This window comes from Sinohyriopsis cumingii, chromosome 11 (assembly GCF_028554795.1).
Source record: "Sinohyriopsis cumingii isolate HCF-2022 chromosome 11, ASM2855479v2, whole genome shotgun sequence".
NCBI classification, from domain to species: domain Eukaryota; kingdom Metazoa; phylum Mollusca; class Bivalvia; order Unionida; family Unionidae; genus Sinohyriopsis; species Sinohyriopsis cumingii.
This window is the reverse complement of record NC_142971.1, coordinates 64,520,949-64,546,852: the sequence shown is the minus strand read 5'-3', so window position 1 is coordinate 64,546,852 and position 25,904 is coordinate 64,520,949. Positions and strand designations below refer to the sequence as shown.

General features: G+C 35.3%; 1 protein-coding gene across 1 annotated transcript in view; it reads right to left on the bottom strand.

Annotated features, from left to right (window-relative positions):
• LOC149788589 (uncharacterized) overlaps positions 1-25,904 on the bottom strand; it is a 177,003-nt gene that overhangs the window by 68,647 nt on the left and 82,452 nt on the right. The window contains exons 8-12 of the mRNA XM_089973529.1: positions 19,723-20,135; positions 15,234-15,278; positions 13,900-14,043; positions 9,817-9,909; positions 3,529-3,669 (exon numbers count right to left, since the gene is read on the bottom strand). Coding sequence (XP_089829655.1) covers positions 3,529-3,669; positions 9,817-9,909; positions 13,900-14,043; positions 15,234-15,278; positions 19,723-20,135 — 836 coding nt within the window. The remainder of the gene's footprint in view (positions 1-3,528; positions 3,670-9,816; positions 9,910-13,899; positions 14,044-15,233; positions 15,279-19,722; positions 20,136-25,904) is intronic.

Here is a 25,904-nt window from a genome sequence, read left to right as displayed (position 1 = left end):
CTTTCTGGCACTTAGTGCATGTCACGCAACAAAATGAGGTAAAAATTCAAGTTTTCTTCAACACCACATCCTTTTCTACAACTCTAACCACTCATTTGTTAAAGCTTTATTGAAACCAATAGAAACTGCTTCCAATACCAAATATTCAAATTCCGTAAGGATCACCTCTGATTTGCAAACCTTAATATAACAGCAATGAGTTAACTACAGTCCATTTGACCCAACTGCTTCATGCAGCAGAAAATATTAAACAATATGTACTTGCAATTCTCTTGATCACATCGTAGCGAGAGAAGACATTTCGCTTCTTACCATATATATACTTACTCGCTTATAAAACGAGTGCACATGCAAACTACACGGACCCAGAATTGCTGCCACATAATGCGCCAGCAGATCTGGGTCTGTGCAGTCTGTTAGGAGTAATCAGTAAAACAAAAGACACAGACCCTGATCTGCAGGTTCATTATGCTACAGCAGGTAAGCATCTTTGTCGTTTACAGTTTAACTTGCATACTTGCCAACACCTGGCGAGGAAGAAGTGTAATCCAATTGACAAAAAGAGTAATCCACATAATTCAATAAGCATATGTACAAAATGATTTATTTACCACTCTGGTCTTTTAACATCAATTACTGCTTCAAGTTTTTATATGTAGCACTTTTAACCTTAATAAGCAACAGACTCTCATATTGAATTTCAAAACACTTTGTATCAGCTGAGACTATGAATGTTTTGTACACTAGTAGAACACTAAGTACTGAGTTACTGAGTATGGATCAGAATTCAGTTTTATTTTTGTTAACAATACAGAACAATCTCTCTCAGTCAGCATTAGAATGGTAAAGAACTAATATTCTTTTCATAACCTGACAAAAAAGAAGAAATTTATATCTTCCAGATATTGGGTCTTTTAGCTGGGAAATAAGGTGCTACTGCACATCAACTCTGTCTGCATTAACACATTAACCCCTAGTGATGACTTTACGGGGCAGGAGGTAGTAGCCTACTGCCGAGCTCTGTGGCATCATGGTCATGCATGATACACTAAAGTGGGTGGTATTATAGAAAGGTAGACAGATGAAGCTCTACAATGATACTAAATAATCTGGAATATCTAGTTGCACTACAAAATACAGATTAAAAAACCTCATTTTTTGGACCTGACTTTTTTTAACCCTAAATTCGCCTGTGGTTGGAATCTGATTTTGTGTCTGGATTTTAGACTTTTTGGTCTCAGATCTAGGGCAAACTGGTATGAACTGCAAACAGACAGATGAGCCTTTGCAAAAGGTAGGAAGTAGGATAAGATGGGCATTTGGAATAAAGAGTGGTCTCCATACAAAAATAATGGCTCCATTTAGCAAAAAAAACTAGGCAGTGTGTTATTGAAACATGACCAGGAATTTGGTGTTTTCGAGTCTATTCAGAAATAGCTTTCAAAATGTGTTTCCTACTCAATTTTCAGGCGAAAATGACAAAAAGCTCCAGGGGTTAATGTGTTAAGTACATTGTCTGGTAGAATGCCAACTTGATACTTCAGGGGTTCTCCTTTTAGTTTATCGGAAGCCTTTCAAGTAGCAGGGTTCATCAAATGTGAGAAAGAGACAACCTGACATGTACACTGATTAAGACAGATTCAAAATTTATGCAGCTCCTTTATGAATTCCAGTCATCACTGATGCATTATCAGCTGAAAACCCCATACAGTTGTCAACTTATATCACATTTATTCAAAGCATTATCAAACATATCAAAAATGTTTTCTCCAGTGGAATTAACTGTTAACTCTGGTAACAAAAGAAGAACACTCTGACTTTGCCCTTTTCATTGTCAAAGTCTCGTACACAGACTGGGTACAACTTTCTGCCATCATAATCATTACTCCCAACTGTAGCAATATTAAATGGCCCAATTTTCTTGGCTTCTGCAATTTTAAATGAAGTACCTCCAGCTAAACATCGAACAATATTAGATGATTTTGCTCTTGCACATGCATATTTTCTGCAATTTTGGAATCAGGAAACATCCGTTTGAACAAAGGACTAACATAGTCTTCTACTGCTAGGGGTAGTCCATGTTCTATTAAGAACTCGGGAAATAACATCTCTGCATTAATAACATTCGTGTCCACAATTGAGTTCTGTTGTAAAAAAGAAGTTACCTTAGTATTTGAGTTAGTAATATGAGCTAATTCAAGGTGTTTCTGTGTATTCCCACATAAATTTACCACCATGACCAATATTAAAATCCTTTCCACACAGACTACAATGTATGTGAAGCTGACCTAGAATGGAATGCTGTATTATGTCATTCAGGTATTCATCTTTGAATCTTTGAAGGAATTGTTTTTTTGTCTTTTTCTAATCCATCTGTGAAATTATTTGAATTTTTTTTTCCTCAAACACATGGATCGACTAGAATAAATCAGACCTGACTTTTAGCACCACAAACCTACAGACTGGTTCTGTACCAAAATATGAATTAGAACAAAGAATCTGAAAGCAAAGACTACAAATTTGAAAACCAATTTGTTTTCTCCTAACTAAGCCATACAGGTGCTATAAATAAAATATGATAGTGTGAGGAAAGTACATGAAGGCACATTAGACATGACCTGTAGCACAATAAAGATTGGTTTTCTAACAAACATGAATCATAAAAATGAATCCAAGGTCAAAGGTTTGAAAGTAGAAACTAGCATGTTTCTTGGAAATAGGACAGCTGCTATGTTTGTGTGTGATTATGATTTTTAACATAGCTTTTTTTTCAGTCATATCAATACGATGTCTGCAGTGTGGCAGTTTATAGTGACATCTAGCACTGGGGCATCATGCTGCAGACATGAAGCATGATGTCCCACCCAGTCACATTATCCTGACACCAGGCCAACCAGTCCTAACACTAACCTCTTAATGCTGAGCGTGTAGCAAGGCAGCTGTTAGTACCATTTTTGTAAGTCTTTGGTATGACTCGGCCAGGGTTCGAACCCACTACCTCCCGCTTCCGAGGTGGACAATCTAACCACTAGACCACCAGAGCGGTGAGAGCTGCTATAAACAGAACATTAATACTGTTAGGAAAGTGCATGCAAGTCTATGGACAAGTGTACTCTTATGTCATAGTTATGCAGAAGCCGTCTTTTCTAGAATATGGTCTGTGGGATTAATGGGATGTTAATAAAAATGAGAAAACAAATTATTGATTTTTTTTATAGATGGATATACCAAAAACGTGTAATCAATATACAATCAAACGTAAGGTGAAATTTAGTGTAAAAGAGGGTAATGATTAGGCCAAGGTTGTAATGGTTGGACTTGACTAATAAGTGAGTATATACAGTACACTCAGACAAATCAAACTCTCATTTTAAATTGGAAAACTATGGTCGTACAAGCTGATCTTTTCCTGGTAATGCTGGTACCATGCTATGCTGCCTAGTTATTATCCCATGACAAAATATATTTCCAAATAAAAAAAGGGATGTGACAATCTCATTCCTTAAGTGTTTGTGATGATCCTATTACCTTGTTGATGTGTGGAGGGGTGGACAGCGCTGGACGCACGTAAGTGGCTTTGACATTGTCTGCCGTTTGGGACTCCATGGCCAGAATCCACTGTCCATGTTCCCGGTCTGATGGAGCTCTTACCATTAAGAACCGACCACGCTGAAATAAATTTAATATAGACTTAGCTTAAACTACTGTGACATTAATTTCATATCCTGGTGTGTGTGTGTGTGCATGTGTGCATGCTTGCATGCATGTCTGTGTTTGCATGTGTGCATGCTTGCATGGATGTTTGTGTGTGTAAGAAAGAGACAGAGATTTGGATTTTTTAACATAGCTTTAACAAATTTTCAGTCATATCACTACGATATCTGCAGTATGGCAGTTTATACTGATGTCTAACACAGGGGCATCATGCCCCAGACATGTAGCATCATATCCCACCCAGCCACATTATCCTGACATCAGGCCAACCAGTCCTAACACTAACATCTTAATACTAAGCACCAAGTGAGGCATCTGCTAGTACCATTGTTATCAGTCTCTGGTATGACTCGGTCAGAGTTGGAACCCATGACCTCCCGTACCCGAGACAGATGCTCTAACCACTTAGGCCACCAGAGCAGTGAGCTTTAAAACTATAATTAATCTTTAATCAGACATGGAGATATGTGAGAAATTGATTTGAAATAATTGCAAGAAATTTCTTTCTGAAAGAAGAAAATATTCTTACCACTATTAGCATTAATATCTTACAATAATATGAGAATTTTTGATACTACATTGAATAAGGACTAATTCATGGTTTACACCGCATGCTTTTACTACAACATCTTTTCTGTCACTATGTGCTCTCAATAATTCGTTAACACAAAATATGATGTTTGACCTTGGTAATAAATTGTGTGTGTCCAAACACTAAAGGTCCCAAAGTAGTGACAACCATTCAAGTGTCCAAACACTAAAGGTCCCAAAGTAGTGACAACCATTCAAGTGTCCAAACACTAAAGGTCCCAAAGTAGTGACAACCATTCAAGTGTCCAAACAATAAAGGTCCCAAAGTAGTGACAACCATTCAAGTGTCCAAACAATAAAGGTCCCAAAGTAGTGACAACCATTCAAGTGTCCAAACAATAAAGGTCCCAAAGTAGTGACAACCATTCAAGTGTCCAAACACTAAAAGTCCTAAAGTAGTGACAACCATTCAAGTGTCCAAACACTAAAGGTCCCAAAGTAGTGACAACCATTCAAGTGTCCAAACAATAAAGGTCCCAAAGTAGTGACAACCATTCAAATGTCCAAATAATAAAGGTCCCAAAGTAGTGACAACCATTCAAGTGTCCAAACAATAAAGGTCCCAAAGTAGTGACAACCATTCAAGTGTCCAAACACTAAAGGTCCCAAAGTAGTGACAACCATTCAAGTGTCCAAACACTAAAGGTCCCAAATTAGTGACAACCCTTCAAGTGTCCAAACAATAAAGGTCCCAAAGTAGTGACAACCATTCAAGTGTCCAAACACTAAAGGTCCTAAAGTAGTGAAACCATTCAAGTGTCCAAACACTAAAGGTCCTAAAGTAGTGAAAACCATTCAAGTGTCCAAACACTTAAGGTTCAAAAGTAGTGACAACCATTCAAGTGTCCAAATGCTAAAGGTCCTAAAGTAGTGACAACCATTCAAGGGTCCAAACACTAAAGGTCCTAAAGTAATGACAACCAATGAAGAGTACAAACACTAAAGGACCTAAAGTAGTGACAACCATTCAAGTGTCCAAACACTAAAGGTCCTAAAGTAATGACAACCATTCAAGTGTCCAAACACTAAAGGTCCTAAAGTAGTGACAACCATTCAAGTGTCCAAACACTAAAGGTCCTAAAGTAATGACAACCATTCAAGTGTCCAAACACTAAAGGTCCTAAAGTAGTGACAACCATTCAAGTGTCCAAATGCTAAAGGTCCTAAAGTAGTGACAACCATTCAAGTGTCCAGACACTAAAAGTCCTAAAGTAGTGACAACCATTTAGTGTCCAAACAGTAAAGGTCCTAAAGCAGTGACTATATCTATTTTCAGAGTCCTATGACTAGTTCTAATATCAAGGAAGAATAAACCCTATCAATCAACTGCTTTTACTTATGTCATGTATGTGTAAATTTCAGAACATACAGTAATATTTGCATAAATACCTAAAAATTAGCAAGGATCATATTGTGTTTCAAATCGTAAAACAGAACAAAAAACAATTTTACAGCCTCAATCCCTGCGTATTAATAATACAAGTGTATCATGAATAGCACATTATATGCCATCATGTGTTGAATAGTCCATGATGTATGCACTAGTAGGACACATTATGCCATCATGTGTTAAATAGTCCATGATGTAGGCACTTGTAGGAATCATTATGCCCATGTGTTTAATAGTCCATGATGTATGAACTAGTATGACACATTATATGCTATCATGTGTTGAATAGTCTACGATGTATGCACTAGTAGGACACATTATGCCATCATGTGTTGAATAGTCCATGATGTAGGCACTAGTAGGACATATTATATGCCATCATGTGTTGAATAGTCTATGATGTAGGCACGAGTAGGGCACATTATGCCATCATGTGTTGAATAGTCCATGATGTAGGCACAAGTAGGGAACATTATATGCCATCATGTGTTGAATAGTCCATGATGTAGGCACTAGTAGGGTACATTATATGCCATCATGTGTTGACTAGTCTATGATGTAGGCACTAGTAGGACACATTATGTCATCATGTATTGAATAGTCCATGATGTAGACACTAGTAGGACACATTATGCCATCATGTGTTGAATAGTCCATGATGCAGGCACCAGTAGGGCTCATTATATGCCATCATGTGTTGAATAGTCCATGATGTAGGCACTAGTAGGGCACATTATGCCCATCATGTGTTGAATAGTCCATGATGTAGGCACTAGTAGGACACAGTATATGTCATCATGTGTTGAATATTATATGATGTAGGCACAAGTAGGGCACATTATGAATATCATGTGTTGAATAGTCTATGATGTAGGCACTAGTAGGGTATATTATATGCCCATCATGTGTTGAATAGTCCATGATGTAGACACTAGTAGGGCACATTATGCCCATCATGTGTTGAATAGTCCATGATGTAGGCGCTAGTAGGACACATTATGCCATTATGTGTTAAATTGTCTATGATGTAGGCACAAGTAGGGCACATTATGCCCATCATGTGTTGAATAGTCTATGATGTAGACACTAGCAGGGTATAGTATATGCCATCATGTGTTGAATAGTCCATGATGCAGGCACTAGTAGGGCACATTATATGCCATCATGCGTTGAATAGTCCATGATGTAGGCACAAGTAGGGCACATTATATGTCATCATGTGTTGAACAGTCTATGATTTAGGCACAAGTAGGGCACATTATGCCCATTATGTGTTGAATAGTCTATAATGTAGGTACTAGTAGGGTATATTATATGCCCATCATGTGTTGGACAGTCCATGATGTAGACACTAGTAGGGCACACTATGCCCATCATGTGTTGAATAGTCCATGATGTAGGCACTAGTAGGACACATTATGCTATCAAGTGTTGAATAGTCTCTGATGTAGGCACAAGTAGGGTATATTATATGCCATCATGTGTTGAATAGTCCATGATGTAGGCACTAGTAGGGCACATTATATGCCATCATGTGTTGAATAATCCATGATGTAGGCACTAGTAGGACACATTATATGCCATCATGTGTTGAATAATCCATGATGAAGGCACTAGTAGGACACATTATGTGCCATCATGTTTTTAATAGTCCATGATATAGGCACTAGTAGGACACATTATATGTCATCATGTGTTGAATAGTCCATGATGTAGGCACTAGTAGGAATCATTATATGTCATCATGTGTTTAATAGTCCATGATGTAGGCACTAGTAGGTGCACATTATGTGCCATCATGTTTTTAATAGTCCATACTACTACACATGTTGCTACTGCAAAACTGAATTTGTCAGTTTGGTGAGAGGCTGATGTTCCCACAACCAATGAACACATGCCCATCATGTGTTTAATAGTCAATGATGTAGGCACTAGCAGGGCACATTATATGCCCATCATGTGTTTATTAGTCTATTATGTAGGCACTAGTAGGGCACATTATATGCCCATCATGTGTTTATTAGTCTATTATGTAGGCACTAGTAGGGCACATTATATGCCCTTCACATGTTTAATAGTCCAACTTACTGTGCATGGATGAGTATTAATTATTATAAATGGGTACAATATATTCTTTGCGAAGTAAAGATGGGCATGAACTACAGCATCCGAGTCATTTCATTAGCATATGCCCATCATGTGTTTCTACAGTGCAGACTAACTTAGTGGGACATTCAGTACAAGGTGGGATGGTGGAATCTGGCAATAGCAAAAGGTAAGTATTATATTATTTAAATAAGTTCCCCACCCTTCCAAAAGCTACATTTTTATATCACTAATACTACACATGTTATTATTGCAAAACTGAATTTGTCAGCCTGGTGAGATGCCAATGTTCCCACAACCAGGGAATAAAAACAAACATATGGAATACTCACTTTCATTTAAGAGTAGAAGACTACTGCATGATGGAACCCAAATTGGACACTTCCTAAGTGATGATGATTGCTAAGTGATAATCTGTCCTGATGTCTGGGCCGCTAAGAAATTTGTGTGTTGGATAGGGCTACTAGATAACATTTTAATGTGTCTCTTCAAAAAGAGAAGAAAATCAGCCACTGTGCTCATAAAGGGACAGCTAACATTGAACTGTTTTCTACTGCAACGATCACAAAAGATTCTCCATTTGGTATCATAAACCTCTGATGCTGAACTTCTAGAATAAATAATGCACTTGAAAACATTGATCAAAAACTTTTCTTTGCAGAGAGATCATTTGTATAATGTATGACCCTGTTTCCTCCGAGTATTTTTAACCAACATTTTGACTGTCAGTCTAATGTGGAGTGCTTGACTTTTTGTAGAACCTGAGGGATCATCCTAAAAGGTGGGAAGGCTTAGGCGAACAGACAAGCCCACTTCTGACAGGAAGCATCCACTGCCAAGGCATTTTGGTCTGGCACTGGGGAAATGTAAAAGGGGAGATTGTTGCTTAACCTAGCATCAAACAAGTCCACTACAGGAGTCCCTTAAAATGGAATAAGGAGTCTGCTATGGATTGGTAGATTAACCATTTAATGTGGACTCTCTTCCATTTTCTTGACAGACTGTCTACTGAATTATTCTTTTAAACCTCCATGTTGAAAGAAGATGCATGTGAGCCACCTTGTCTCCTGAATTATGTCAGCAATGACCTTTGTCATAAGACCATCATGCAGTGACCTCTTATGTGGTAGACCCCCCCCCCCAAGGGCTAAGAATGCTCTCATTTCCAAATTGTTGATGTTGAGAGTAGTCTTCCTAGGACCATGAAGAGTCAATCCTTGATATTCCAGATGAGTATATAAATATTAAAATCCATTCACTTCACTTAGGGCAAACAGTTTACTGGCAATAATTGCACACTTTACCTCACAGAGTGTATGGGTTTTTTTTAAGCAGTCAATATACATGTACTAAAGTTCCATAGCACATTGTGCTATAAATAGAACACCTGTTACCTAGTTGACAGCATACACATAGGCCTGCCAGGTGACTTTTATAGCAGTGTAGTATATGTTACGTTCAACATCAATTTTAAATATTTTACATTTTTTGTACACATTTATTATGAAGCTTTTATATTAGTGATTTTGATTGTGCAAACTCCAGGAAAGTACTGAACAAAATCTGCAGCCTCCTTTTTGGAGAGAGGATAATCTGACCCCATTACCTTAAATAGCAGATTACTACTAGATTTTAAAAGCGACCATGTGATATGATGTAATGGTTATTCAAATCAATGAATGTAGTACCAAACGGGATTTTCCCCCAAAGGTGGCGCTATGAAAACCAGCTAAAAATGGCTGATCTTTACAGCGGGCATTCAAAGGCACTTCCATGACAATGGTGTAGAGTTGTCCAAAGGTGCTTCCATGCAAATCGGGTAGTGTCCAAAGGTGCTTCTATGAGAACTGGGTAGAAGCATCCAAAGGTGCTTGCATGAGGTAAAGGGTTAAACAACACCAGAATTAAACTGAGGTTTTCATTTTTAAGATTAAATATGATTTCCCTCTGCGTAATGCAAGATCATAACTAGAATCAGTAGAAGACCCTGAAATAACCGAGTGTTTACTACTTACTCCATCATCAACCCCAATCACTCTGTTGCCTAGATTCTCAATCTTTCCTCCCATCAGCTGGATACTGTCACTTGGCTTGTCACGGTTGCTTGTCTGAAATGATGTAGTACAGTTATACCTGTTTCATGCAATTACCTTAGGAAAGGGAAAAACATGGCCTCTTTAGTTAGATAACTGATTCATAGTTGTTTCTTTCTACAAAGTTTTATTCACTGGACCCAAAAGGCTGACCATTCACTGGACCCAAAAAGCTGACCATTTAATGGAGATGATTGCTTGATACAGGTATCCTATAAGGTGGGTTTCAACTGTTTGTACAATGTGGTTCGAGTATTAAATGTGCACCTTTAATGTATTAGGTTAAAATCCAAAGCAATCATTTGCATCTCCTGAATTACTAAATCTTTCCATGGCTATACCATCAAAAGTATTTAATTTCTTTTCGACTATAATACAAGTATGAAGTAATGATTCTTGAATCAGTTTGGTCTACATAGAACCTAACCGTAACTTTAATTAATTCACAATGCAAATCACTCAGGTTCTTATGCAATGGACATCACTTTCAAAAATGGTTTTGTCTAGATTCTTCTTGTAAAGAAAAGGTTCAAGATAATACAAAACCAGCATTTTTCTGTGATAATTTAATTGATCTGGTTATATCTAAGTAATCAACAAGACACACCTTAATTAAATACAATAAGTTAATATTAGAAAGTGATAGCTTGTACACTTGATTTAGTATAACTAAACAACAAGATGAAACGTTTGCAGTGTCAATCTCTTATGACTGATTATATACATATTTTTAACCTGAACATAGTTTTCATTCTCATTTATCAGATAAATAAAAATTTGAGAACCCTCCTATGACAGAACAAAAATGGTGGCTGATTGCCAATGTCAACTCTGCAGAGACCACTGAATGCAGTTTAGTTGTTTTAAACCAAGCACTGGCAAGTTATTCCTTTATAACCAGTTTAATTAAAGTCTTGCTCATAATGCACCTAATAAACATTTACAGAACAATGCAGACAGTGCCTCATCTAAAGCATGCAATAAACTATATCACAGAATAATGAACTTTTACAAATACAGTTAAGTCCAACTATTCCAGATTCCATTTATCCAAATGCCATGGAATCCAAAAGACAGTCTTATTTAAAGATTTCCTCTATTAATATTCAAAGACATTCACCTGGATTATGCATTAATCAATAAAATATGAGAATAAAAGTGCCAGTATTAAAAGAGTTTTATTAGACAATAAATTTAATACCAGTCATACCAATAATACCAAGAAGAAATTACCCATAATGACTTGCAAAAATGAGAGATTTACATACCATACATACTTGCTTATGAATCAAGTCAAGCTGCAAACAACAAAGATCTTGATCTATCATAGTATCATGCACCTGCAGATATGAATCTATCCTGTTTGTTCTACTGATTACTCCTAACAAACTACACAGACCCAGATCTGCCAGCACATTATGTGACAGCATATCTTGGTCTATGTAACTGCAGTTAGTCTCGTCTTATAAGCAAGTGTATACAGTGGATATCTACTATCATCTGCTATAAATTATAATTCTAACTGACACTGACATTCAGCTATAAACAGAACAAGCTCTTATGTTACTGAAGTCTGCAGTCATAATTTTTAACTTGGTAAAGTATTTTCTCAGAAAAGAGGAAGAGTGTACCAATTAGAACAGGATGAAATGGACTAGAAGGAATAACCTATAGCACAGAATTTATTTTAAGGAATTCATCCACTCCTGGTCCAAACCATTGTTACAAAGTAAAATGTTTTGTAATAAACAGTGAACTATTTGCCTGGTGCTTCCAGATACTAAATCCATTTTTTGGAGGGAGAGAGCTAATTACATGCCAATATTTATTAACTTAATACCTGCATGAATACTTTATTTTGAATGACTTCCAGTCATGGACAATAGTCTTCTATAAACTGCATGAATGCTTTATTTTGAATGACTTCAGGTCATGGACAATAGTCTTCTATAAACTGCAATTCAACAAAAACAAAATTTCCAGAAATTCAAGGTAAGTCAACTTATTTCTTTTAATTGACAAACATTGAAACTATCTCTGATATTCTTCCATAATAACAAGATTTTCAAAACCGGTTGATGTGGTTGACTTTTTGGACAACTGGTTGGCACCATTTTCCTTCAAGACAAAGCAGACATTATTACAAGTTTGTTGGTGAATAACCCATGTCACAATTATCATCCATTTAGCAAAACAAATGACAACACAGTTTTGAAGACAGCCATCATAGCAACCATACTGATGTACAACTGGCACCATTTTCATTAAGGACCAAATAGGTATTACATGAAGTCTTTTGGTGAAAACCCCATGTTGATATAGTCATCCATTTGAAGGAGTAGAAACAACATTTTTAAGACAGCCACCAGAGTGGTCATTTTTATTTAAGACCAACCAGTCACCATAAGAACTCTTCTGATAAAAGCCCCATTTCACAATGTCTTTCCATTTAAGAGTAAAGAAAAAAGAGATTTTCAGATCAGCGCCAATTTAGTTTAGAATCAACACAACAATGTATAAAGTCTTTTAGCAAAAACCATTAATTCAAGAAAAGTAGTCATAAAATTTGTTTCAAGGTGGTGACTATGGCAGCCATATTTGATATCAATCAGCACCACTTTCCTTTTACGACTAACTAAATAAAATAAGAAATCTGGCAAAAACAATACATGTACAAGTTTCCATTCAGGAGGAGCAGTGATAATAAAGCTTTTGTGATGGCCACTTTGACAGCCATAATGGATCTCAAATCAGCATTATTTTTATTAGGACCAACTATATACATTATAGGTCTTTTTATGAAAACCCATGCCAGCAATTCTTTCTATTCAAGAGCATCTATGAGATTTGCAGGATGGCTGCTGTGGTGTTGTTCACATTGGGGCATCAGATTGACACAATTTTCAATTAGGACCAACTAGATATTATCAGAAGTCTTTTAGTGAAAACCTCATATTGAAACAATTATCCATTCAGGTGGAATAGTGATAACAGGATTTACATGCTGGTTGCTGTGTGGTGGCCATAATGGATTACAGATCAGCACCATTTTCATTTAAGACAAACTGGAAGCTTCACATCAATATGACTTTCTGTTCAGAAGTTGTGCTAAAAAGAATCTTGGTATGCCTGCCATGGTGAACATAATGGACAACAAACTGGCACCTTTTGTATTTGAAGCAACTAGACTTTACAAGAATTCTTTCACTGCAAACTCCATTTTCATTTAGAACCAAACAGACATCATGAGAAGTAATTTTAGGGACAAATCCCAAGTTGACATGACCATCCATTCAGAAGAGTTAGCAATAAGATTTTTTAAGATGGTTGCTGTGTTGGCCGCACTGGATATCTGATGGCACCATTTTCATTTAGAACCAACTAGACATCATAAGAAGTCTTTTCATGAAAACCCAATGTTGATAAGACCATTTATTTAGAAGGAGTAGTGAGAACAAAGATTTTCAAGATGGACCCCGTGGCAGCCATACTGGGTGTCCAAGCAGTACCATATTCATCTAGAACCAATTAGGCCAAAATATAAACGTGCATGCAAGGTTCTGTGGCAATCATCCAAGTAGTGTGGAAGAAGTGGTGATAGCAAACTTGTTCTAATGGATGGACAGACAATGGATGACATGCTCTCCTCTATGACCAGTTGAGTTAAAAATTAGATACAAAGTAATTTTAATGTTTTCAAAATATACTGTACATACTTTGTAAAAATGCTGAAATGTTTTAAGTCTGAACCACGTCTCTAACCAGATTCCCAGTAAAGTGCTATAAGGATTTTTTAAATGGGACCTCAGGGGTTGCAAATGGGCCCCTGTCCCAAAGAGAAATATGTCAAAATTATGCAGCATTGCCAGTTTTAGTAATTTATTCCTCAAAATCTTTATTCTAAATTAGTCTAATTCTTTACCAAAATGATGGGCCCTGGCATCATTCTCTTTTAGCCTAGAAAACTCAGAGCTGTAGAAGTGTAAAAATGCACCTCCATATTACCTCATAATAATGGAGCCAGCCGTCTGTGGCCTTGAAGAATCTACGTTTCCATGTTTTAAGCAATGTGGCTTTCTTCTTGTTCATTGGCAGTTTCTCCATCAAGCCTTCCATTGTCACAAATTTGTAGGAGATGTCTTCAATGTTCTGCAGGTTGAAAAGGCAATATGTTTTTACCACAACTAAATCAATGTTATTATGTCATCTTGCAGTTTTCTTGTAATTCTACAGTTGAAAGATAAAACTAGAATCATATTCTTGCATAAATGAATTGTTCCCAACAATAATATTCCAAACAAAAAGTATCAGAGAATTTTACATTAATGGAATAATGTTTGTGTATACTAAAGGACTGTTGGGTGTTAATAATGACTATATAGGAAGGCAGATTTATGCAGTTTGCATTGGATCCAATACATAAATGTGTATACATGCTAACATTGGCTGCACTGAAGCAAATTGAGTTTCCCTGGTGACATGTAAAATGGACATCTGTGACAGTACTATCACCACTAATGTCATCAAAGTGAGTAATAATGTTGAAACATCAACAGAGAAATTAATATTTGTGGCAGTACAAACACCAATAATGCTATCAAATTGAGTTTTACTGGTCAAATGGATATATGTGACAGCAAAATCAGCATTAACATCATCAAAACTTAGAATACAAGATTTTCATATCAATTTTAACAAAATTTTAAAATAAAACTTTTGTATACATAAAAGAAATCTTTGGTCCCAAGTCATAAGGAGCACCATCTTAGTATAATGGCATCAACATTTCCCACAGTACATTGTGAACTTTACTGCTGCAAATTTTTAATGTCCGTCTAATTGCAAAGCATTTTACACTCAAGGATTTTTGTGTCTTACAATGGCCAAAAATGTGTTACTCTCAAGGATTTAAATATTTGACCAATCAGAAAGTGTGTTACACTCATAGTGTTTGACCAATTAGAAAGTATGTTATACTCAAGTTGTTTAACCAAATCAACAACATATTACACTCAAGGTGCTTGACCAGTTAGAAAGTATGTTACACTCAAAGTGTTTGACCAATCAGAAAGTATGTCATACTCAAAGTATATGACCAGTTAGAAAGTATATTACACTCAAGGTATTTCACCAATAAGAAAATGTGTTACAATGAAGGTGTGTTAGATGTCTGACCAATCAGAAAGCATGTGTATAAAAAAAGAAGTATATTATCCTTCCTAAGTATGCAAATGGAACAGTTATTATCTGCTGCCTAAGACCTACATTAAGATTATAATATATGAAATAAAAATCATGGACAGGTAATGAAAACTGTACAATGAGCTGTCAGTACTTACATCTGGCATAAGTGTAACCTTGTACAACTCTTTGAGAAGTTTGGACTAAAAAAAAGAAAAGAAACAAGGAAATAAGTCAAGCTAAAAATAATGTCTTACTTTTCATAACTTTCAAAATTCCACAGCTTTGTGAAAATTTTATGAAAATATATTTTATATTAACCACTGATAAATATCTATGGTAATTACAGCATCATGAAAAAATTCCTAATATAATATTTGATAAATGTCCAACAAATTCCGAGTTACAAAATGATGACAACTGTAAACAAAAGTAATATAGTATGAATCCTTTGTCACAATCTAGGCCTGGATAAGTGCATGACTAGCTGAGCTTTGTCACAATCTTGGCTTTGTCACAATCTAGGCCTGGATAAGTGCATGACTAGTTGATCTTTGTCACTATCTTGACCTGGATAAGTGCATGACTAGCTAACCTTTGTCACAATCTAGGCCTGGATAAGTGCATGATTAGTTGATCCTTGTCACAATCTTGACCTGGATAAGTGCATGACTAGCTGACCTTTGTCACAATCTAGGCCTGGATAAGTGCATGACAGGTTGATCTTTGTCACAATCTTTACCTGGAAAAGTGCATAACTAACTGACATTTGTCACAATCTAGGCCTGGATAAGTGCATGACTAGCTGACCTTTGACACAATCTAGGCCTGGATAAGTGCATGACTAGCTGAGCTTTGTCACAATCTTGGCCTGGATAAGTGCATGACTAGCTGACCTTTGACACAATCCTGGCCTGGATAAGTGCATGACTAGCTGAGTTTTGTAACAATCTTGGCCTGGATAAGTGCATGACTAGCTGACCTTTGTCACAATCTTAGCCTGGATAAATGCATGACTAGCTGACCTTTGTCACAATCTTGGCCTGGATAAATGCATGACTAGCTGACCTTTGTCACAATCTTGGCCTGGATAAGTGCATGACTAGCTGAGGTAGAAAAAGCTAGTGTGATAAATCATGTTAAATGTTCATGAAGAAATCTATATTTATCAGTACTGACATAACCTTGATCACAGTTTCTGTGCAGAGAAAAACCATAGGAGCCACAGCACTTTCTGTATCAATATGTGTTTGAAACACATTTAATGACTATTTTTTTTCAGTTACAACTAAAATAAATTCTCAAAAGATTCTTTATACTAAAATTTTACTTTCATTATCAACCAATCCTGGCTAGCCAGACCCATTTATACTCTATTTTATGTTCACTAACTTCTAGCCTGGTTTTCATGCTTCCAAGTCCTGAAAATCCTACCATGGGAGGTAACTCTTATTACCTTGTTGCTGGTACTGTTGTTGATCATAATTTGTTGTTACCAAGAATAATATACACCTATTACAAAATACTTAATAGATATTTTATAAATTAAAACTTGTTCTATCAATATTTTCAATGTGCTGTAGCATTTTGGTCAGTACTGTAAATATGAAGACCAGACGCTCTACATGGTAAAGGTTACAAAAATAAGTCTTAACAGCATTTCTGTATAATTTCTAATTACAATAAACCACATAAAAGTGGCAGAACATATACCTGTGATTCTTTTATCCTGACAACTTTACCAATAATGTACCAGTGATCAGAGTTACTTTAATCATTGAAAATGTGACATAGACTGCAAAGTCTATGTTTGATATACAGTCGACTATGTCCAAAAGGTTACCTTTATGTAAAGTCTGTGTTTGATATACAATTGACCCTGTCCAAAAGGTTACCTTTAAATAAAGTCTATGTTTGATATACAGTCGATCCTGTCCAAAAGGTTACCTTTATGTAAAGTCTGTTTGATATACAGTCGACTATGTCCAAAAGGTTACCTTTAAATAAAGTCTATGTTTGATATACAGTCGACTATGTCCAAAAGGTTACCTTTAAATAAAGTCTATGTTTGATATACAGTCGACTATGTCCAAAAGGTTACCTTTAAATAAAGTCTATGTTTGATATACAGTCGATCCTGTCCAAAAGGTTACCTTTAAGTAAAGTCTGTTTGATATACAGTCGATCCTGTCCAAAAGGTTACCTTTATGTAAAGTCTGTTTGATATACAGTCGACTATGTCCAAAAGGTTACCTTTAAATAAAGTCTATGTTTGATATACAGTCGACTATGTCCAAAAGGTTACCTTTAAATAAAGTCTATGTTTGATATACAGTCGATCCTGTCCAAAAGGTTACCTTTATGTAAAGTCTGTTTGATATACAGTCGACTATGTCCAAAAGGTTACCTTTAAATAAAGTCTATGTTTGATATACAGTCGATCCTGTCCAAAAGGTTACCTTTATCTAAAGTCTGTTTGATATACAGTCGATCCTGTCCAAAAGGTTACCTTTATGTAATGTATGTTTGATATACAGTCGATCGACTATGTCCAAAAGGTTACCTTTAAATAAAGTCTATGTTTGATATATAGTTGACCCTGTCCGAAAGGTTACCTTTAAGTAAAGTCTATGTTTGATATACAGTCGACCCTGTCCGAAAGGTTACCTTTATGTAAAGTTTGCTTGATATACAGTTGACTATGTCCAAAAGGTTACCTTTAAGTAAAGTCTATGTCTGATATATAGTCGACCCTGTCTAAAAGGTTACCTTTACATAAAGTCTATGTTTGATATACAGTCGACTATGTCCAAATGCAATGTTAATTCTAATGTGCCCACCAAGCAAATTACCTATATAAAAGTCATGTATTTAATGGTCACCATCTTTTCATGGTCAACAGCCAGGTACTTCCTGATCAAATAAGGGTTTTAATTTACTTCATGCATGCAAATTAAACTTGTTTGATGAGCATTGTTTAAAGTAATAGCATATGAATCAATCTGTCATCTTATCCCATTTGCACTCACTGCACTACAGCCATGCTGTCTGTGTAACTCAAAGTTGTCAATATCTAAAATACAAAAGTGTGGTGGTTTTTATCATTAGAGAGTATCAAAGCAATGTATTAGCTTGATGGTGGATATAGGCACAGCAGAAATGAGTGGTCTTTTGTGATTGTGTGACAGGTATTGTTTGAAATCTGAATTGTTCACATCTGATGAAAAATGTTCATCAATGAGGAAATAGACAAATTCATGCCATTTCATCAGGGTCATGGGTCAATCGATCAATAAATCAATGTGTGTGTATGTGTGTGTGTGTGTGTGTGTGTGTGTGTGTGTGTGTGTTTGTGTGTGTGTGTGTTTGTGTGTGTGTGTGTGTGTGTGTGTGCAAAGATTAGGTTTATGTATTATTAAGAATAATCACATTAAGCTTGTTTGTATAGATGCTTCCTGACAAAGTCACCAGCAGATGATATTCTACCCATTTGACCTGGACAATAGGCAACCTCCCAGTTGCTCCCATATGCAACCACCAAAACTGACCATTCTGAATATGGCACACTGAAGCAAAATCAAATTATAAATTTCAAATATAGATACTAACAGAAAGCCTGATTTGCATTCTGTTTATGTATGTATGTTTTGTAATAGTATCTTTACAGTCAATGAATATATTTCAACTTCCAAACACCATATAAACTTAATGGTATTCCAGCATACCAATAAATGTCCCTATTCATCACAGGTCTCTCACAACTCTTTTAATCATAGTGAGCTAAGCACCTGGTTAATCTAGATATTGTCTGAAGTGTAAACACATATTCCCAAGCCTGGGTATGCAAGTTTAGCAAACCAATAAGCATTCCTTTGCTTTACAATGATATGTAATTAATAATGACTAGGATCAATGATCTGTTCAATATTTCTTTTTGTTTTAAGGGTCAATGATTATCTAATGGTTGGATTAAGATGTGCAGGATATCTTGTGTCAAATATCTACCTTCAGGAGAAAAACAACATATAACTGTATTTCATGATTTCTTCAAGTGTGCTAACTTAAATCTGTTAACAACAACAACAACAACAACAACAACAATAATAATAATAATAATAATAATAATAATAATTTTATTGAAACCTGTATTCAGTTACGGTATTTGTTCTAAAATCTAGTTTGAAAGGTAAACCTGAATACAGATGTCCCTTGGATACAAGAGCAAGTTTGGTTTTTTCCCTATGGATGACCTATTGACAAATTTGATTTTGTGCTAAACAGCAATGCATGAAAACCAGAACACATGGCTTCTAAAGATGTGGCTTCTGAATACATGATCTTTTCTTTTTTAATCTGGTTGTAAGGACTGTGAGGTTGGTGCTCTCTAAATGACAGAAGATTGCCTAATTAAGGTGATCTCTCACTCAGCCAGGTTATAGCCATAGTTAGATTTGGGATAACTATATCTCCCTCATTACAATTTATCAGAACCAACATATCTGTCAATAGCAGTGTTAAGAAATCAAAAGCATCATCTGACACACTCTGAACTTTCATGAACAATCTAACCAGTTAACAGCATCATGAAAATTGAAAGATATCAGCTTCACTACCAGATACTAACACAGTCTGAGGTCATGAACTTACTGGATCCCAGTTTTTTAGGTTGATCCTGGCATGAAACTCCTCTTCCTCACCTTCACCATCTTGATTACTGACCCTGACCTCTTTTTCATGGTTAACAACAGTTTGTGGTGTTGTGGATTTTATTTCACTTTGTTGGGATAGTGTACTGTCTGGAGTTTCTAAAGCATTTGAGAATACTGCAACATCATTTTGTTCTGAAGGAGCTGCATTTAAATATGTTGTTAATACTATGGGAGGCTTGTTGGTTTCTGCATCTGCAGTTTTAGAAAGTATTTCACTAGTTGGAGTCTCCACAGGATATTGGAAAGCCACTTCCCTCTCAGGGCTTGGCAATGGAGATGAACTACCGGCTGTGTTTGTGCTGGACCTCTCCTTGGATTTAACATCTTGTTTAGTGGATTTTGATAAAAACCCTGCAAAAATAAAGAACACTTGTTTTACTGTTTGTGATCTTTTTTCACATTCCAAATTCAAATATAAAGGACAATGGTTTTGCAGATTCTATACCTGGTCTTCAAATCAAACTATGATTATACCAGTATATGACTTTAAAAAAGCTTACATACAAAATTTAAAATAAAGCAAGACACATATGCCACCAATAAAAACTAAAACAAGCAAGTCTTAAATTTTGAAAACCTTATAATACAACTTGACAATTCGCTATAATGGCATGAAAATCTAAGTCATTCACATATTTATACAAACATGCCTGCCAAATTTTAGTTCTCTATATCAAGTGGATTTTGATACATTATGCTAACAAGGTTTTTCTATTTAAAAAATCATGTCAATAAAGTTCAGTAAGGACAAATAGCAAAAATGTGTTGCTCTGGTTACATTCAAAAAAATATTACGGTAGGTAGGTCAGCAAATGGAAAAAAGGGTCAACTGTATCCTGAACTTAACTTCAATTGTTGTTACATCACTTTCTTAACATTTTTCTCCAGAAACGTTTGTTGTCCTTTTATCAATTTTTGTAGGGTCTGCAGATATGAATAGGGTTGGTCAGTTAGCCAGAACCATCCAATTTTTGTAGGGTCTGCAGTTATGAACAGGGTTGGTCAGTTAATCCAAACCACCCAATTTTGTATGGTCTGCAGTTATGTATAGGGTTGGTCAGTTAGCCAGAACCATCCAATATTTTTAGGGTCTGCAGTTATAAGTTGGGTTAGTCAGTTAATCAGAACCACACAATTTTTGTAGGGTCTGCAGTTATGAAAAGGGTTGGTCAGTTATCCAGAACCACCCAATTTTTTATTTGGTGTAATTTAAGAACTTCTTATGGTCCAAAAAGCTAACTGGATCATCTTTAACACATTAACCTCTTGAGGTTTTTGTCGTTTTCACCTGAAATTCAAGTAGGAAACACATTTTGAAAGCTATTTCTGAATACATCCAAAAACACCAACTTCCAGGTGATCTTCCAATAGCCTACTGACAGTTGTGTTAGAAACAGTTTTTCATTGACTATTTGGCTCGCAAAATAGCAGAAGGGTAAAAGTTGGATTTTTTAAATATTCTTTTGCTTAACGGACCCATTATTTTTGTATCGAGACCACTCTTTATTCCAAAAGCCCATCTGATCCTACTTTTTGCAAAGGTTCATCTGTCTGTTTGTAGTTCATACTGGTTTGCCTTAGATCTGAGACTAAAATCAGAACACAAAATCAGATTCCAACCACAGGTGAATTTTGGGTAGAAAAAAAAAATGGGTCCAAAAAATGAGGTTTTTCACTCTGTATTTTGTAGTGCAACTAGAAATTCCAGATTATTTGGTATCGTTGTAGAGCTACATCTGTCTACCTTTCTATAATACCAGCCACTTTATTATATCATACATGACCTTGATGCTAGAGGTCGGCACTAGGCTACTACCTCCTGCCACTTAAACTTGTTACCAGGGGTTAATGCGTCAAGTACCAAATAACATGTCTATGTTGAGTGGATTTTATACACCTGTGCAAAGGAGATTCTCAGGGCAAATGGATAGAGAATCAAATCAATACTAGATTTGTGCTTGTAAAGCACAAACATTTTATCTGCTCATTCTTCAGTCTTGTGTTTACCAAACTATTAACAAACACACACAGAGATCCCAAAGTCTTCTGTTTGCAAAACATGGATGCCTCCCAATGGAGACATACAGACTCAAAAATTGGAGACACCAAAACAAATTTTAAAAATTCAGAAAAATGTGAAATTTTGCTCTATTCCTGTAGCTACATGACAATCATAATCAGGTGATCTGCACTTGCATCTAAACAAGTGCTTATCTGCCTGAAAAGGTTTTTCTTCAAATATCCCAACCGAGCTTTCTTGTAAAATAAGTCTAAATAGTTTTCAATTGTATACACTGTTCAATAGAAGATGAAAAACTACTAAAACAGCTTGAAGTTCTTAACATGTCCACCAAAAAAATTGTTTATCCAAAACCTATTTTACTTAGCCTGGCTAATATAGTCCAAATAGTTTGAAAAATGTGTAAAAACTTAAACATTGCTGCAGTAATCTGCCTGCAAATCTATTCAATAGTCCTACAATGTAAGACATAGCATGTTATTTTTGTTTTAGTGCTAGAACTCCCAAAACATAAATATCAGCGTGGAGGTCTTACCTGTAGAACTAATCTAAACAGGAATTTACAAGTCCATACTACTATTTCAGCCAAACTTAATTTGTCTGTGTTGATTGGATGCTAAGAAAATCATGCTAACAAACTTCCTCAGACTGTTGTACAGACATAACGTTACACATGTATGCTCACTTATAATTTCGGTCAAAGTGCAAGCATCACAGACACTGATCCACCATCGCATAATGCATCAGCCAATCAGGGTCTATGTTGCTTGTTCTGCTGATTACTCCTAAAAAGCTTCATATCTGTCAGTGCATTATACGACAGCAGATCTAGATCCATGCAGATGGATCCGACTTGTACACAAGTATGATACAGAAAGACAGAGACAGATTTGACTTGTACACAAGTATGATACTGAAAGACAGAGACAGATGGATTTGACTTGTACACAAGTATGATACTGAAAGACAGAGACAGATGGATTTGACTTGTACACAAGTATGATACAGAAAGACAGAGACAGATACAGCAAATGGGACTTGACATTCACAACTATCTTGACAATTAATACGTCAACAATGAATGAAATTTGTTGCATGCAAAAACAGGCAAGACTCAATGGAACCGACCTTACATTTTCATTACCTGAGATAAATTGCCGAGACATTTAATTTGTGCTAGAATCCATGGCATACAAAGAAAATCCTTCCCTTATTTGGGAGACTTCTTGTAAACTAAATTCATTTTCCAATCAGATGAACTAACTAGTATTCTGAGTTTCAGAGAGAAAAATTATCTTTTTCTAACAATGTAAAAGTAATATTTAAAGATGTTTAAATAATGACTGTTCTCCAGGGGAAAATGTATTTACTTAAGAATATGAAGGAGTCATTCAAAAATTATTCCCAACCAGACTTAATTTGTTTCATTGAGCCATTTATGAATATTAACATAATTCCTGCAGTAATCGTTAATATAATAGCTGCAGTGGTCGTTAACATAATTCTTGCAGTGATCATTAATATAATTCCTGCAGTGTTCATTACTATAATTCCTACAGTGATCATTAAATCCTGCAGTGATCATTAATATAATGCCTGCAGTGATCATTACCATAATTCCTGCAGTGATCATTAAATCCTGCAGTGATCATTAATTCATGCAGTGATCATTACTATAATTCCTGCAGTGATCATAAATATAATTCCTGCAGTGAGCATTAATTCCTACAGTGATCATTAATATAATTCCTGCAGTGATCATAAAGATAATTTCTGCAGTGATCATAAATATAATTCCTGCAGTGATCATGAATATAATTCCTGCAGTGAGCATTAATTCCTGCAGTGGTCTTTAATTATTATAATGCCTCTAGTGGTCTTTAATATAAGCCTGCAGTGATCATTAATATAATTCCTGCAGTGATCATTCATATAATTCCTGCTGTGAGCATTAATTTCCTGCAGTGGTCTTTAATTATTATAATGCCTCTAGTGGTCTTTAATATAATACCTCTAGTGATCATTAATATAATTCCTGCAGTGATCATTCATATAATTCCTGCTGTGAGCATTAATTCCTGCAGTGGTCTTTAATTATTATAATGCCTCTAGTGGTCTTTAATATAATGCCTCTAGTGATCATTAATATAATTCCTGCAGTGATCATTCATATAATTCCTGCAGTGAGCATTAATTCCTGCAGTGGTCTTTAATTATTATAATGCCTCTAGTGGTCCTTAATATAATGCCTCTAGTGATCATTAATATAATTCCTGCAGTGATCATTCATATAATTCCTGCTGTGAGCATTAATTCCTGCAGTGGTCTTTAATTATTATCATGCCTCTAGTGGTCTTTAATATAATGCCTCTAGTGATCATTAATATAATTCCTGCAGTGATCATTCATATAATTCCTGCAGTGAGCATTAATTCCTACAGTGGTCTTTAATTATTATAATGCCTCTAGTGGTCTTTAATATAATGCCTCTAGTGATCATTAATATAATTCCTGCAGTGATCATTCATATAATTCCTGCAGTGATCATTAATATAATTCCTGCAGTGATCATTCATATAATTCCTGCAGTGATCATTAATATAATTCCTGCAGTGATCATTCATATAATTCCTGCAGTTCTAACAATTTATCCTATGAGCTAAACATATGTACATTTTTGCATTCACAAGTATTTTACACCATGATGACATTAAAGAAGAATAGTCTATCAAAACTGAATAACCCTCTTAAAAATAAAACAATGTTTATTATTATTATTATTATTATTATTACATGTATTATTAAACACAAAATGTTTTTTTATCCACAATATCCTAAACAATGATTTTACATTAAAATCTTTCTCCAACATTTGAAGGTGAAAAATTTCTTATAATAAAAAAAGAGTATGGAATACTACACAAAATAGCCATGAAATCATGAGTCTTCAGTGAAACTGGAAATACATGTTCTCTGTGGTTATGTAAACCACCTATTTTATGGGACTGGTTCTCCCCTTATGCTTATCTATATCAATGATTCAAATAATGAATCCACAAATACAGATTAGTTTGCAGATGATAAAACCTTGTATACATCTAGTTTTGATACTGAAGTTATCCAAACAAGATAGCAAAATAGGATGGTAATTAATGAAGGTAAAACAAAATGTATGATTTTGGGGACATCACAAAAGCTACACAAGTCAGGGAACCCAAAACTATCTCTTGCAATAAATAATCATCCATTAGAAAATGTCAAACATGAAAGGCATGTAGGTGTGTCCGTAGATAATAATTTATTATGGAATGACCATATTGATAAGCTTTGTAAAACACTCATCCAAAAATTGCCCTTCTCAGCAGAATCAAGAAATATTTACCTATGGAAACTCGTAATCTACACTACAAGTCATATATTCCAACAATGGATTATTGTTCTAATATATGGGGAAACTGTGCTAAATCTGAGCTTAACAGGATTTATAAACTTCAGAAACGAGCAGCACGTATAATTATAGATGCATCTGTTGATCATCCCTCAAAAGCATTATTTACAGAACTCAAATGGTTCACAATATATGACAGGATAGATTTTCACGAGGCAGTTCTTTTATATAAATGTCTACATGGAACTGCACCAGAGTATATTCAGGACTTATTCAGGCCTTTTTCAACACAATACCAGTTGAGATCAATATCACATGGAAACCTTCTAGTACCAAAACCAAGAACAGAGCATTTTAAAAAGAGTTTTCAATACTCTGGTACAGTTCTGTGGAATATGCTTCCACTATATGTAAAATCTGCTGAAAATATTAGAGTATTTAAGAAGAGATATCATGAGCATGTATGTGTTTCTAATAGATAATGGAATTTAGTATTTTAATACTAAACATAACACTAATTATTGCTATCTTCATATAATGTGCATTGTTATGCTCTTATTAAGAGGGCCTCAAGGAAGAATAGTCCTTGACTATCTAGTCACCCTCAATAAATAAAGCATTATTATTATTATTATTATTATACAATGTAAGCTTTATATATATATATATATATATATATATATATATATATATATAGATAGATAGATAGATA